The sequence below is a fragment of the Pavona decussata genome, unplaced genomic scaffold, assembly GCF_977016875.1.
Source record: "Pavona decussata unplaced genomic scaffold, jaPavDecu1.1 SCAFFOLD_19, whole genome shotgun sequence".
Taxonomy (NCBI): Eukaryota; Metazoa; Cnidaria; class Anthozoa; order Scleractinia; family Agariciidae; genus Pavona; species Pavona decussata.
In genome coordinates this window covers 3311920-3325867 of record NW_028145442.1, presented here as the reverse complement: position 1 = coordinate 3325867, position 13948 = coordinate 3311920, and the positions used below count along the sequence as shown (strand labels likewise).

Here is a 13948-nt window from a genome sequence, read left to right as displayed (position 1 = left end):
ATTTCTTATGGGAGCCCCTTGACAGTTTCAGCGCAGTACAGAGTATGAGTACATGTAGAGTCTGGAATGTTCCATGTCATGGATCACTATTTCTCATACCTTGCTCGTTGCTTGTTGCAATTTCCATGGCCAGTCGTATAACTTTACCATAATTATTGTACAACAAAGGCACAACCTTTCACATAGCAGAAACACTACTATGTCGCTCTGTGCTGCTGCCCTAACCACCCCTGTGCATGCAAAAATAACATGATTTGAAATATTCAGTCAGCCTTGAGCTAGAAACCTCCAACAATGAGTGCAACAGTAGACTTAAGCCCGAGATCCAAAAGGATACCCTTGATTAGAGTACTTTACTGACCTACAACAAACTGTCACACATGGCTGGCTCGACAATAAACGGCATCTGTCACTTATCTCTAGAGCTTTAGAGAGGAACTAACCATAAACAATGGGGTAATCTTCAAGGGTCAGCAGGTGCTTGTCCCTTCCACCATTAAGAAAAAAATGCCTATGAACCTGGTGGCTTATGAAGGTTTATTTTTGCTGGGTATAAGGAAAGCTTTATGACATGTGTGATGCCTACAGTGTCTGTGCCCAATACAGTCGACCTTTCATTACATGATCACTCCACCTCAGTGACACGCATGCTCCCCTGTTCACAACATTTACCCCTTAGGCCTCTGGGTCTCTTTGCCTTTGTTGTGGTTTTTCTTTCACAGATGCCTCCTCGTCATTCACAACGCCAAAAACGTCCAAGTCAACAGGCCCTAGAGTCCCTTGTCTCCGTGCCAAGCCGTCGCCGTCGCCATCAGCAACCAGCAGGTGACCCTGGTCAAGTGCACGAAGACGGACTCCCAGTGCACGAAGACGGAGTGGGTAGTGAACATAGGGGTGATGCTTTGCCTGCGATCAGTGGCAGTGTTTCTCCGCCTGCCTCATCCACAGCTCTTCCTCCTGGTGTATTGCAGCACATCATAGCAACGGTTACGGCTGAAGTCACCAAGAAGCTCGGCGAGGCACAGGAGCCCACCACAGAGGCCCCCGTGGCATCATCTCCTGAGGGGGTGGTTGGGCAGGCAGAAACGTCCTTGCAGGGTGCGATTGCCTCTTTTCAATCCTCCCTGGCAGGTGAGGCCCTGTCTTCCTCCACTTCCACTCAACCCAAGGACATCTTCAGTTCCATTAGCATACCTGCCGACGCCAGAGTCCCTCTCAAATTAAAAACTAAGATTTGGGAGGAACAGTATATTGACTTTGGCTCCCTGTTGGTCACTCCTGTCCACAATGGGAGGTACCAACTCACCCTCCAGCATTTGGATGAAGGGTCACCACCCTCCTTAACTCTCGAGCCCTTTGCCAAGCCAAAGAAAATATCTACTTTTGATTCCTGGCTTCAGGCCTTTCATGTGTTTGTAGCTGTTTATTCGAGCAAGCACCCCCAGGCTGCTCCTGGCCTTATGAAATATGGGTCAATTATCCAAGACCTTGCCACTAAGGGCCACAACTGGCGCTATTACGATGAAAATTTTCGTCTTCTCGGCCAGTCCCCATCAACCGCTGTGCCTTGGGGTAAATGTCCATTGGGAGCTTTGGCTCATGGCCCAGAACAGTTCCCAGTCCCGTAAACCACCGCCTAATGCAGGCACCGGGAAACTAAATCAGGCTATTAGTGTCCCCAGGGGCTACTGTTTTAAATATCATAGGGGAGGGGAATGCTCAGGGTGTTCTTTCAAGCATACTTGCTGTAAGTGTGAGGGGCCACATCGGGCTCTGCATTGTAATTTTCGTGGCTTCAACAGAAATCCTGGTAATAAGTCCCAAACTCGTGGATCCCCCAAGCCCAGTGGTGGCCCTAGCCCATCCCCAGGGATTCCCCGCCCAGTTACCAACACCCATAAAAATTGATCACTTATTATATTTTCTTTCTGGGTATACCCATTCAATTGTGGAATTTTTGTCTGCGGGGTTTACACATGGTTTTCCCCTACATTTTGAAGGCTCCCAAGTTTCCAGTACTGCTCCTAATCTTTTGTCAGCCTTACAGAATCCGGAACCTGATGATGCAAAACTTAGCAAGGAACTTGCTGCCCATAGGCTTGCCGGTCCTTTTCCCTCCCCCCTTTTTCAGTGTTTCGGGTCTCTCCACTGGGTCTGGTGCCCAAGAAGTCTCCGGGGGAATTCCGTTTAATTCACCATCTTTCGTTTCCAAAGGGCTCCTCTTTGAATGATGGAATTTCCCCTGAGAATACTCGGGTTACCTATGCCACTGTTGAGGATGCAATTCGTTTCATCAAGTCTGTTGGCTCTGGGTGTTTTCTTGCTAAGACAGATATAAAAAAATGCCTTCCGGATTATACCTATTAACCCACAAGACTACCATCTCTTAGGGATATGTTGGAAGGGTCTTTATTACTATGACCGCGCAATGCCTATGGGTTGTTCCAGTTCCTGCAAAACTTTCGAAACCTTTAGTACTCCAATTGAATGGATTGCCAAACAGAAATTGAACATTAAGTACATTTTGCACCTCCTAGATGATTTCTTAATTGTTGCCCCTACTAAGGAGCTTTGTCACCATCAACTTAATTTGTTTTTAATGCTATGCAGCTATTTGGGCATTCCCATGGCACCGGAGAAAACCATAGGCCCCGCATCCACAATTACCTTTGCAGGTATCGAATTAGATTCTGTTTTGATGGAGGCTCGTCTGCCAGATGAGAAGCTTGTTAAGTGCCGCATGTTAATTTCGGAATTCCTCACCCGTAAGAAAGTCACTCTGAAAGCAATTCAGTCCTTGACAGGCCTTCTTAATTTTGTTTGCTCAGTTGTGGTTCCAGGCCGAGCCTTTCTGCGTCGTTTGATTGATCTAACCATTGGTGTTCGAGCCCCTCATTTTCTTATCCGGTTATCACGGGAGGTTAAAGAGGACCTCCGCGTTTGGCAGACTTTTCTCTCCGGGTTTAATGGTCGTTCATTTTTCCTCTCCGATGCATGGTGTACTTCAACTCAGCTTGAATTATACATTGATGCATCTGGTAGCCTGGGCTTTGGCGCAATTTTTGGTTCAAAGTGGTGCTATGAGAAATGGCCATCTAGCTGGCGGCATAGGAATATTGCCTTTTTAGAATTTTATCCTATTGTGTTGAGTTTGTACTTGTGGGGTAAAGACATGACCAACCAACGTATTCTGTTTTTTACTGATAATGAAGCTTTGGTCCATGTTATTAATAAGCAATCCTGCAAGGACAAAGACTTGATGGTGTTTGTACGTAAGCTGGTGCTGGTCTGTCTCTCCAATAACATTGTCTTTAAGGCCAAGCATATTCCAGGCTTATGCAACACATTAGCTGATGCATTGTCTCGTTTGCAGTTGCAGACCTTCAAACAGCTGGCACCGGCTTACATGCACCCATGTCCCACAGAGATACCCCTGCATCTGCAGCCTCCCAATTGGCCAACATAGCATCTTTTTTGTTGAGGTCCAGTCTCCAGCCTTCTTCCATACCCACCTACAAACGGGCATGGAACCTTTTCCACCAGTTTTTTGCAAATTTATTTCAGCTACCATTTCCAGGGTTACCTATCTCACCCTCTGTTTTGGCTCTGTTTATTGCACACTTATTTGATAAGCATTACGCCCCATCCACTGTCAATACCTATGTCTCCGCCCTTGGGTTTTCTCATAAGTTGATGTCTCTTCCAGACCCCACCAAAGTTTTTTATGTATGTCAAATGCTCAAAGGATACCACAAAAAGGGGTTTCGCCTTAATAGTCGTTTACCAATTTCCCTTCCAATTTTACACAGGCTATTTTTAGTTGCTCCTCAGCTTCAGGGGTCCCCTTACCAAATTTGTCAATTCCAGGCCATGTGCTCCTTAGCCTTCTATGCATTCTTGAGGTTGGGTGAAATCACTGCTATCCCTTCACAGGCCTCATCTCCTCCCCTCCAGCTATACCAGATCACAAAGTTGCTGTCCACCACAGGTGACCTGGTTTCTTATAAAGTCACTTTTGGGAATTACAAACATCAGTACAATGCACGCCCCTTTTCAATCATTGTTTCCCGTCAGTCCCTGTGTTGTCCTGTTACCGTTTTAACTAAATATTTGGCTTTTCGAGGTTTTCATCCAGGACCACTTTTTATGACAGTGGATGGGTTACCAGTTACTCGATCTTGGTTTTCCACTCAACTTTCCTTCGCTATACAGCTTTGTGGCCTTTCCCCCTCCCGTTACAAGGGTCACAGCTTTCGTATCGGTGCGGCCTCACATGCTGCAGAGCAGGGTTTCTCTGATGCCCAGATTCGGCTGTTAGGACGGTGGAAATCCAATGCATTCCAAAAATATTTACGGGTGCCTTGCTTGTCTTCTTAGCCCTTACGTAATATTTTTATGTTTGTCTTGCTTTTTGAGTGGGCAGTTAGCAAGGGCGGCTGTCTTCCAAGAGGTTAAGGTTTGTCAATTTTTCCTCAAAGCTAGTATTTACATATTTTCACTAATTCCCAGGAGCAGTTAGCAAGGGCGGCTGTTTACCCTGGTGTCATGTTGTATTGTTTTGTTTGGGCAGGAGCCACTAGCAAGGGCGGTGGTTTCCCATGATTTTTGGTGCGTAGTTGATTAAGTGGTATACTATCATAATTTTTCTTTTCCCATCTTGGTTCAGCTAGCAAGGGCGGCTGTCCCAATTATTACCACAGTTTATTCGTATTCCTGTTTACACCAACAGTTTATTCCTAGGCACAGTTTGCAAGGGCGGCTGCTGCCCTAGTTCATTCAGTTTTTATAATATCCTCAGCTCTTTGCTGGTTCCTCTGGTCTGCTGGCTTTGCCTTGGGTGGGGCAGCATCGGTGTCGTCTTCACGATGCTTATGGCATTTTCTGTGCCCTCACCTTTACTGGGCCAGATTATGTATCTATCAATGATTATTCAAACTGCATATTTCGAATAAAAGCGACTATGAACCTGTGCTCATAGCCATTTTGGTCCAACTCTGGTAGTCTTGATTCTTTGCCCAGTAAACCGAGCTCAGGCAAGCCAGCATACATTACAGCCATTACATTATACATGTTAGGATGGAAGGGAAAGGCATAAATCAAATATTTGCCCGCAAATAGAATTTTTATGCCTTTTCCCGCCTTTGTTAGTAATCAATTGGATTGAGTGGTCCTGGGTCTTGGGGAAGATGTAATTGGAATAACGTATAGCCCCTTTTAGGTGCTTGTTTCAGTCATATGATCAATATGATCATACCATAGTCATTCGTCTCTGTTCAGCAGCGGATTAAGACGTGCTTTTGTTCTCCCACCTCCTCCCCATTGCCAACCGCTTTCCATTAATGCATACCGTAGTGTTTTGTTTTCTGTGCCCTCACCTTTACTGGGCCAGATTATGTATCTATCAATGATTGTTCAAACTGCACATTTCGAATAAAAGCCGCTATGAGCCTGTGCTCATAGCCATTTTGGTCCAACTCTGGTAGTCTTGATTCTTTGCCCAGTAAACCGAGCTCAGGCAAGCCAGCATACATTACAGCCATTACATTATACATGTTAGGATGGAAGGGAAAGGCATAAAACCCTTTTAAAAAACGCATCTCCATCCCTCAGAGAGTGTAGGTCAGGAACTCGACCAGAAACAAGCCAAAGTAAACAGCTAGTACTATGAGAGGTCACCAAACAAGGTACACACCCCTGTGCATATTGGTTCCACTGGTTATCTAAGGCTTCCATCAACAAGGAAGAGTCAGCCTTGGATACTAGGTGTAATCATTTCTTGAGACACACTCAGAAACCACATCCACATCAAGCGAACAGTGTGACAACCTTCTCCACCAACACTGACCAGCACACCACTGTCAAACCAGGAAGGCCTCTTTGAATGGGGAAAACAGTTACAACACTTAACCACATGTGCAGCCCCAACTTCCTCTTCCCCATGGGAACAAATTTAACACTTTTAGTGGTGGTTAAGGAGATTTAGTTGAATCCATTTAATTCACATTTCCTTTTGGTTGTTGGGTAAATATTCTATACATTCTCAGCAACTTCAACCTTATTTGTTTTTTTTTTTGTTTTTTTACAGCTGTTCCTTTTTTGTTTTGTATAGGAACAAGATAGAAAACGTGATGCCCCTGTATCTAAATTATAAAGAAAGAACCACCGTTAATTAATGTAGTAATGTACTATATCGCTTTTTTTAGTGTAATGGTATTTTTCGTTAACAAACCACTGATATAAGATTATGTTGCTATTATTTTAGTGCAATGGTATTTTTCGTTTACTTAATGAATCATTTTTGCAAGATAATTGTTGTGAAATACTAGTTACCAGTCTTTATAAGAGCACGTGCTCGCGCGGTTATGTATTGCCTCGATCCAATGAATAAACCAGAGTTGTACAGCCATTGTCAATGTGTTCATTTTGTATTTGGGAATACAAAAGCATAACATGGTGTCAGAAACCGGATAATAATGAATCAACTGCCACCGCCGAAGCCGCTATCATTCGTAGGAAATGTTGCAGAGAATTGGAGACGTTGGATCCAGCAATTTAGGCTTTATCTCAACGCGACGGGCTTCGACAAGAAACCAGCGCAAGTGCAATGTTCGACTTTGCTAACAGTTGCAGGAGAGGAGGCGTTGGAAATCTTTAATACTTTCGGTCTCAGCGACGAAGACAAGGTGAAGATAGATGTCGTGATCAAGAAGTTCGAGGAATATTGTACGCCGAAGAAGAATGTAACTTACGAGCGGCATGTCTTCAACACGAGGGCACAAGGAGCGACCGAAGGAATCGATGTTTACGTCACGGAATTGCGCAAGCTTGCAAGGAACTGTGAGTTTGGAGAATTGCATGATTCTATAATTCGTGATCGTATTGTGTGTGGTATCAGAAGTAACGAAGTTAGGAAACGTCTTCTGCGAGAAAAAGAGTTAAATTTGGAGCGAGCAGTTGAAATGTGCAAGTCATCTGAGATTACTGAAAACCAGGCGAAGAATATTGTTGTGGATCAGGATGACAGAGAAGTGCACGATGTGAAAGACGACTCAAAGAAATCACCCGGAAAACCGAGAGGAGCAAAAGGAAAGCGCAAACAAGCGAAAAAACCGTTCAATTGTAGAAGATGTGGACAAGTGCACCAGCCTCAGAAATGTCCAGCCTTTGGTCAGGTTTGCCACAAATGTAAACAAAGGAATCATTACTCGAAAATGTGCCAGTCCAAACCAAGGGACAGCTCTAAACACGTAAGTGAGTTTAGATGTGATGATTCAGATACAGATGAGTTCTTTATTGGGGTCTTGGGAACCAAACCACTCACTCAGAAAGATTGGATACAAAGTGTTGTGATCAATAAACTCCAGGTCAATATGAAATTAGACACTGGTGCTCAATGCAATGTTTTGCCTTATGCATTGTACTGTAAACTGACACGTGAGAAAATGAGGAAACCAAAAACCCGACTTGTGTCTTATACTGGCCACAAGATACCAGTGATGGGTAAAGCTACACTCCAGGTGAAACTTAGAGGGAAGTCCCACCCTGTTGAATTTCAAATAATCGAGCATCCAGCCACTCCAGTAATTGGTCTTCAAACCTGTCATGAATTAAATCTGGTCAAGAGAGTCAGTTCAGTTGATACCCAAGGGGATAAAAACCTGTCCAGTGGTACTAGATGCAGTCAAGATGTTGATGAAATCCTTAAGAAGTATGAAGATGTGTTTGATGGTATTGGATGTTTGGAGGGTAGCTATCGGATTAAGATCGATCCTACCGTAAGCCCCGTGGTGCACCCACCTCGCAAAATACCTTTTACACAGAGAGAGAAAGTCAAGGAAGAACTTGACCGCATGGGAAAACTTGGTGTTATTCGTAAAGCCGAGGAACCAACTGAATGGGTTAGTTCTTTAGTAGTTGTGGAGAAACCAAATGGTAAAGTGCGACTGTGTTTAGATCCTAGGGATTTAAATAAAGCTATCCAGAGAGAACATTATCCTATGAACACTGTGGAAGAAGTTGCAGCTGAATTAAGTGATGCCAAAGTGTTTAGTGTTTTAGATGCCACATCTGGGTTTTGGCACATTAAGCTCGACGAGAAAAGTTCTGAGCTGTTAACATTTAACACACCATTTGGGCGATATCAGTACCTCAGGATGCCATTTGGTATTAATTCAGCCCCTGAGATTTTTCAAAAGAGAATGACTCAAGCCTTTGAGGACCTGAGTGGAGTAAAGACAATCGCTGATGATATTCTTGTCAGGGGCAGAAGCGAAGCTGAGCACAACCATCGCTTAGAGCAAGTGTTGGAACGTTCAAGGAAAGTTGGACTGAAGCTCAACCGAAGTAAAATGAAGATTATGACTACTGAAGTTCCATACATTGGACATGTGTTGACATCAAACGGATTGAAACCAGATCCTAGAAAGATGCATGCAGTGGAAGGAATGCCATCACCAGCAGATAAGCCTGCACTCTTAAGATTCCTTGGAATGGTGAACTACATGAGTAAATTCATACCTAACCTAGCAGACCTAACTCAGCCATTAAGAGAGCTACTGCACAAAGAAGTAGAATGGCATTGGTCCGAAAGACAAGAGAAAGCATTCCAAGCCATTAAAGAAAAGCTGACAAGTGATGCAACACTCCAGTATTATGATGTCGAAAAGCCCACTACAGTTTCAGTAGATGCATCATCCTATGGACTTGGGGCGTGTCTACTGCAAGAGGGTCGACCAGTGTGTTATGCATCCAGATCACTTAACTCTGCTGAAAGAAACTATGCGCAGATAGAGAAAGAACTATTGGCAATAGTGTATGGATGTACCAAATTTCACCAGTATGTTTATGGCAAGAAAGTAAAAGTTCAGACCGACCACAAGCCTTTGGAAGCCTTGTTTAAAAAACCATTATTTCAGGCACCACAGAGATTGCAACGAATGATGTTAAGGTTACAGCGTTATGACCTACAAGTGGAGTATGAACCAGGCAAAAACTTGTTGATTGCAGACACTCTAAGCCGTGCTCCAGAAGAAAGCACTGAAACTGCAGCCAACACAAAGGATGAATTTGAAGTACTCACCATTGAAAACATGCCAGTCAGTGAGGAAAAACTGGAACAGTGTAAAGATGCTACAAGAAAAGACCTAACATTGCAGAAGCTCAAGAACACAGTGATAAGTGGTTGGCCAGAAAGGAAGTCTCAATTAGACCCAGAGCTTCGTGAGTTTTGGAACATTAAGGGAGAAATTTCTGTTTGTGATGATTTACTACTGAGGCAGGACAGATTGATTGTACCAAGTTCACTCAGAGAAGGAATGCTAAGTCAAATTCACAGCAGCCATTTAGGCATCGAAAAGTGCAAACGTAGAGCCAGAGATCTCTTGTACTGGCCAGGAATGAACCAACAGATAGCAGACATGGTATCCAAGTGCAATACCTGTAACATGTACAGAAATTCTCAAGCAAAAAAACCACTTAAGAGCCATGAATTACCTGAAAGACCATGGCAAAAGATTGCTGTTGATTTGTTTGAACTTGACAAACAAGAATATGTGGTTATTGTTGACTACTACTCAAAGTTCTTTGAGGTGTCCCACTTGCCTAATAGTAAAAGCAAGACTGTGATAAACCACATTAAACCTCAGTTCGCAAGATATGGAATCCCTGAGATAATAGTCAGTGACAATGGGCCCGAGTTCAGTAGCCATGAGTTTGCCGAATTCGCAAACCAATATGGGTTTAAGCATGTTACGTCATCGCCTAGATACCCGCAGAGTAATGGTCTTGCAGAACGAGCAGTTCAAACAGCTGAGAACATTCTAAAGAAAGCAAAAGTTGAAGGAAAGGATTTTCAGCTTGGTTTGTTAGCCTACTGAAACACTCCCATCCAGGAAATTGGCCTATCGCCAGCACAGATGCTTATGGGGCGTCAAACCAGAACCCAACTACCTACCACGCCTACATTACTAGAGCCGCAGTATCCAACCGGAAATATTAAGAACGGTCTCAGTCGTTGTGCAGAAATACAGCAGCAGTATTACAACCGGAAAGCAAAAGTTCTGAAACCCCTGAACACAGGAGACACAGTGCGAGTCAAAAAGCCAGGACAGAAGACATGGACACCTGCTGTAGTTACCAGAGTAGCCAATGCACCAAGATCGTACGTTGTTAACTCAGAAGGAACCAGCTACAGAAGAAACAGACGTGATCTGATTAAGACAACTGAAGCAAAACATCAGCAGCAGCGACCAGAAGATTTACAAACCAACACAACAAGTCCAGTCCATGATCCAGTAAGCTCTGAGAAAGTCAGTTCTAAGGGTCGAATTATCCGACCACCTGTTTGGTTTAAAGACTATGTGACCGATTAGAAAGAACAATTTGCAAGTTGTTACCAGACATTGTGTTGATATTAAGTGAACAGTGTTTTGATGCAAGTCATGAACATTAAGTTTAAGGTTGATTTTGATGCTCATTTTGTTTAGTCTCATTTATTTGTTTTGGACGCATGTTTGTTAAAAAAAAGGGAGATGTTGTGAAATACTAGTTACCAGTCTTTATAAGAGCACGTGCTCGCGCGGTTATGTATTGCCTCGATCCAATGAATAAACCAGAGTTGTAATTTGTACAGCCATCGTCAATGTGTTCATTTTGTATTTAGGAATACAAAAGCATAACAATAATGTTGCTATTATTTAAAATACAACTAATTAATGTACTAATGACTTTTTTTTTGGTGTAATGGTATTTTTCGTTAATAAACCATTATAACAAGATGTCAAGCATCAACCAATTCTTAAATAATGCAAAACTTTACGATTCAGGGTTTAAGTAAGAAGTATACAAAATGCAAACGGAATACTGTGTGGGCATTGGGCTGTGCGGGATGATGAAAAGTAATCAGTATAAAAATAATGTAGAACTTATTATTGGTGCTAATTGATTTTAATTTTAAGTACTGTACATTGTACCTTTTTTTCAGAGCCTATCAAGTGCTTTAACTGCAAAGGGTGGGGGCACTCTTACAGAGAGTGTACCTCACTCAACTTGAGCCATTGTAGAAGGCGGGGCCCCCGGGGTGGTGTCCAAGATCATGCCTGTCTAGGACATCAGTACTGTCACCCTACAATTTTTTTAGGTTTTATTAACAGCATTTTTTGAACTTTGATGTATCAATGCATTGTTTGTTTATACACCTTTTTTTATTTCATTCTTTTATGAATTTAAAGGTGTGAAAAAATGGTTAGTTGTTGTCTTCAAATATTGACCAAAAAGTTCCAAGAGCGATACCAACACAATATAATGCTAAGTTATTTGAAAATTTTTACATGGCAAAAAACTTCAACTCGTCCGCCTGTAGACCTTATTTTCAACACCAGTACAGTGTCCATTTTTGGGTTGCAGCTTCGACACTTCATCTGGTGAGGAGATGGCGGTTCACCAATGCCCCTCGAGACATCCCAGGTGGGACAGGTACTCTTCCGTACCGACTGGCTCAGCCAAATCATGGTGCTGTTCCGCTAAGGGCCTGCGGTGCAGCATTTTAGAAGAGGGATCACCTGTACAAACACCTACAATCCCACTCCAAACCCTTTGGCTGTCCCGCCTCAACCCTTTCAGGACAGATCATCCTGGACAACTGAACGAGCATGAAAAGAAGACTGGCCATTTTGCCAGCCTCACAACACCAGGGCATTGGACACGAGCTCAGGGCTCTGATGTGTTGAAGGCCGCGCCCAGAAAAGAAGAGTGAATGACGGTGTTGAGGCCCAAGTCTCCGTTTTCATCAACGGCTTCTACAGTTTTTGTGTGCACGTTAGGGGGAAAAGGCATAACAAAATAAGGCTTTTTTCATTGAAACGTGTGGATGTTCAGACTGTTGTATACTTTTTGATATGTTTACACCAAGACACCGGTGATAACAGAGACTTTCGAAAAGGTTTGTAAAAGTGGATACTTTTGAAATTGCATTTTTTTTTTAAATGATTTGTCTCTAATGTGGACAGAAAAGGGAAAAAATCAAGGATAGAGTAGAGCTGACCTTTGCTGAATCAGATATCTTGTCCATATTCCCAGCATGCCAGGCTGGTAACATTAGAATATTTCAGTCATTTTGCCCTTGCCAGATTCAAGATGGAGGAACTCGCAGGTTTACCAATACCAACCAAGTCAAGGCTTATATCATCCAAAAAACCAAGGATTAACACAAAACCCGTCTGAACTACCTAATATTCTTAATACTTATTTCACATTCGTTGAACGAAAACTTACACCTAATGTACCTTCTTCTAACCAGCAATTGAGAGATTATCTTGGTGATAATGTTTAAGCAAGTCTTTCTTTTTTGATCCTGTCACCTTAATTAACTTATAGATATACTTTTGAATATTTCTAAATTAACTGCAGCCCTGAATTTTGGTTGGATAACTGAAACTGTTGATACGTTAACTTAGTATCAGACCAAAATCCATTCTCAGTAATTTGAGAAACAAAAGACACCCAAACTGAAAATGGTTAATTCATGCCCAGGACAGTTACTGACATGCTCCACAGCAATATGTCACAATTCCTGATAATCAACAAGAGCAGCCATCGATATTGCAAGACTTTAACGATGTCCATTCTCTTTGCACACACCGACGAAAACTGACAGAAATTGCCCTGTCAGGAAGTGAAAGAAGCAGCCCATGTAAAATACGCTAGTTCAGTCTGGGACCCACATCTTATCTAGCATGTCAACTAACAATTAAGTGGAAGGAGTCCATAGGAGAGCTGCACACTTTATTAACAACTGTTATGTGCGGAAATCGGGAAACGTCAATGGTTTCTTGAAAGAGCTTAAGTGAAAAATGCTAAAGGAGCGAAGAACAATTTCTTGTTTAACCTTGTTTGAGTCCGCTGAACAATCCAAAAAGGCATTATCTGAGCATTTCAATCATTGTCATTAATTAATTAATTAAATTTTCATTTAAATCTTTCTTTCAAGGGATATACATACCCTTCTTATAATTATTAGTTTTTTTCATGTAGTGTTATTAATATTTTTTATTGTATTCTTTTATAATTGTGATACATTTTTAACCCAAAGTTTATTTCTTGCGTGATGTTCTCCCCTTGCAGGACTATAAAATTTTGAATAAAGGTTGACTATATATAGTGCCTTTTATTTATCTGGGTTATGCAGCATGTATGGAGTTTGCTGAACAGTGACATATCAATTCAGCTACTGTAAAGAAAACTCTAGTAAAAACTGAAATAAGTGTGCATTAATTGGTGCCTGTAATACACCATCACTTTCATGTATAACTTAAACTATTTTACGTGTAATTTATTAAAGGTGGACATCAGTCAATCATGATGTCACGCTGCTCTAAATTGGAAACCAAAGGTGAGAGGTGGTTACGAGATATCCACCAAATACATTTTTTTAATCAGTACAGGACTGTTACATCCGCTTTCTATTCTGTATTATGACATAACTAAAGCAAAGCATGCATTCTGATTGATAAATTAAGCATTTACCACTTGCCCATGGGTGCTGGCTAGCGTATTAATTATTTTTGCGTAGTGGTGGAGTTTTCCAATGTTTTAAACAAATGAATTCACATAAGCAACAGCAACAAAAATGTCCTACAATTAAGTATGTCTTACAGATATGCCAAAAAATGTTTTTCATCAATAACTATGGCAAGCACTGGATTTAGATACATGTCAGTAACTTAATTTAAAACAAATTCTATTACAATGCGATGCGCCTTACCGTGGCCACCCAACAAACTTTTTTTACAATCCCAATTGGCTAACTTGCAAAAAAAGTTTGTTGGGTGGCCATGGTAAGGTTTGTCACACTGTAAATGTTTGAGTTATGTTATAAAAAAAATGGTAACCAGATCAGGGTGGACTATTGCATGAGTTATGGGCACATGCAGGAGGTTTGCTAAGTGCTGGA

The 13948-nt window shown here is 42.1% G+C and overlaps 2 protein-coding genes across 2 annotated transcripts in view; one reads left to right on the top strand and one right to left on the bottom strand.

The window, feature by feature from the left end:
- The window catches only part of LOC146487099 (uncharacterized), a 110466-nt gene that overhangs the window by 66677 nt on the left and 29841 nt on the right, over positions 1 to 13948 (bottom strand). The window lies entirely within an intron of this gene.
- LOC146487100 (uncharacterized) lies at positions 2467 to 3605 on the top strand. The gene has a single exon (XM_085090298.1). The coding sequence runs from the start codon at positions 2600 to 2602 to the stop codon at positions 3464 to 3466; it is 867 nt and encodes a 288-aa protein (XP_084946424.1). The 5' UTR covers positions 2467 to 2599; the 3' UTR covers positions 3467 to 3605.

What these genes read in the sequence shown, in the direction of transcription:
- LOC146487100 (XM_085090298.1), top strand. Translation starts at nt 2,600, where the DNA reads ATGCTATGCAGCTATTTGGGCATTCCCATGGCACCGGAGAAAACCATA.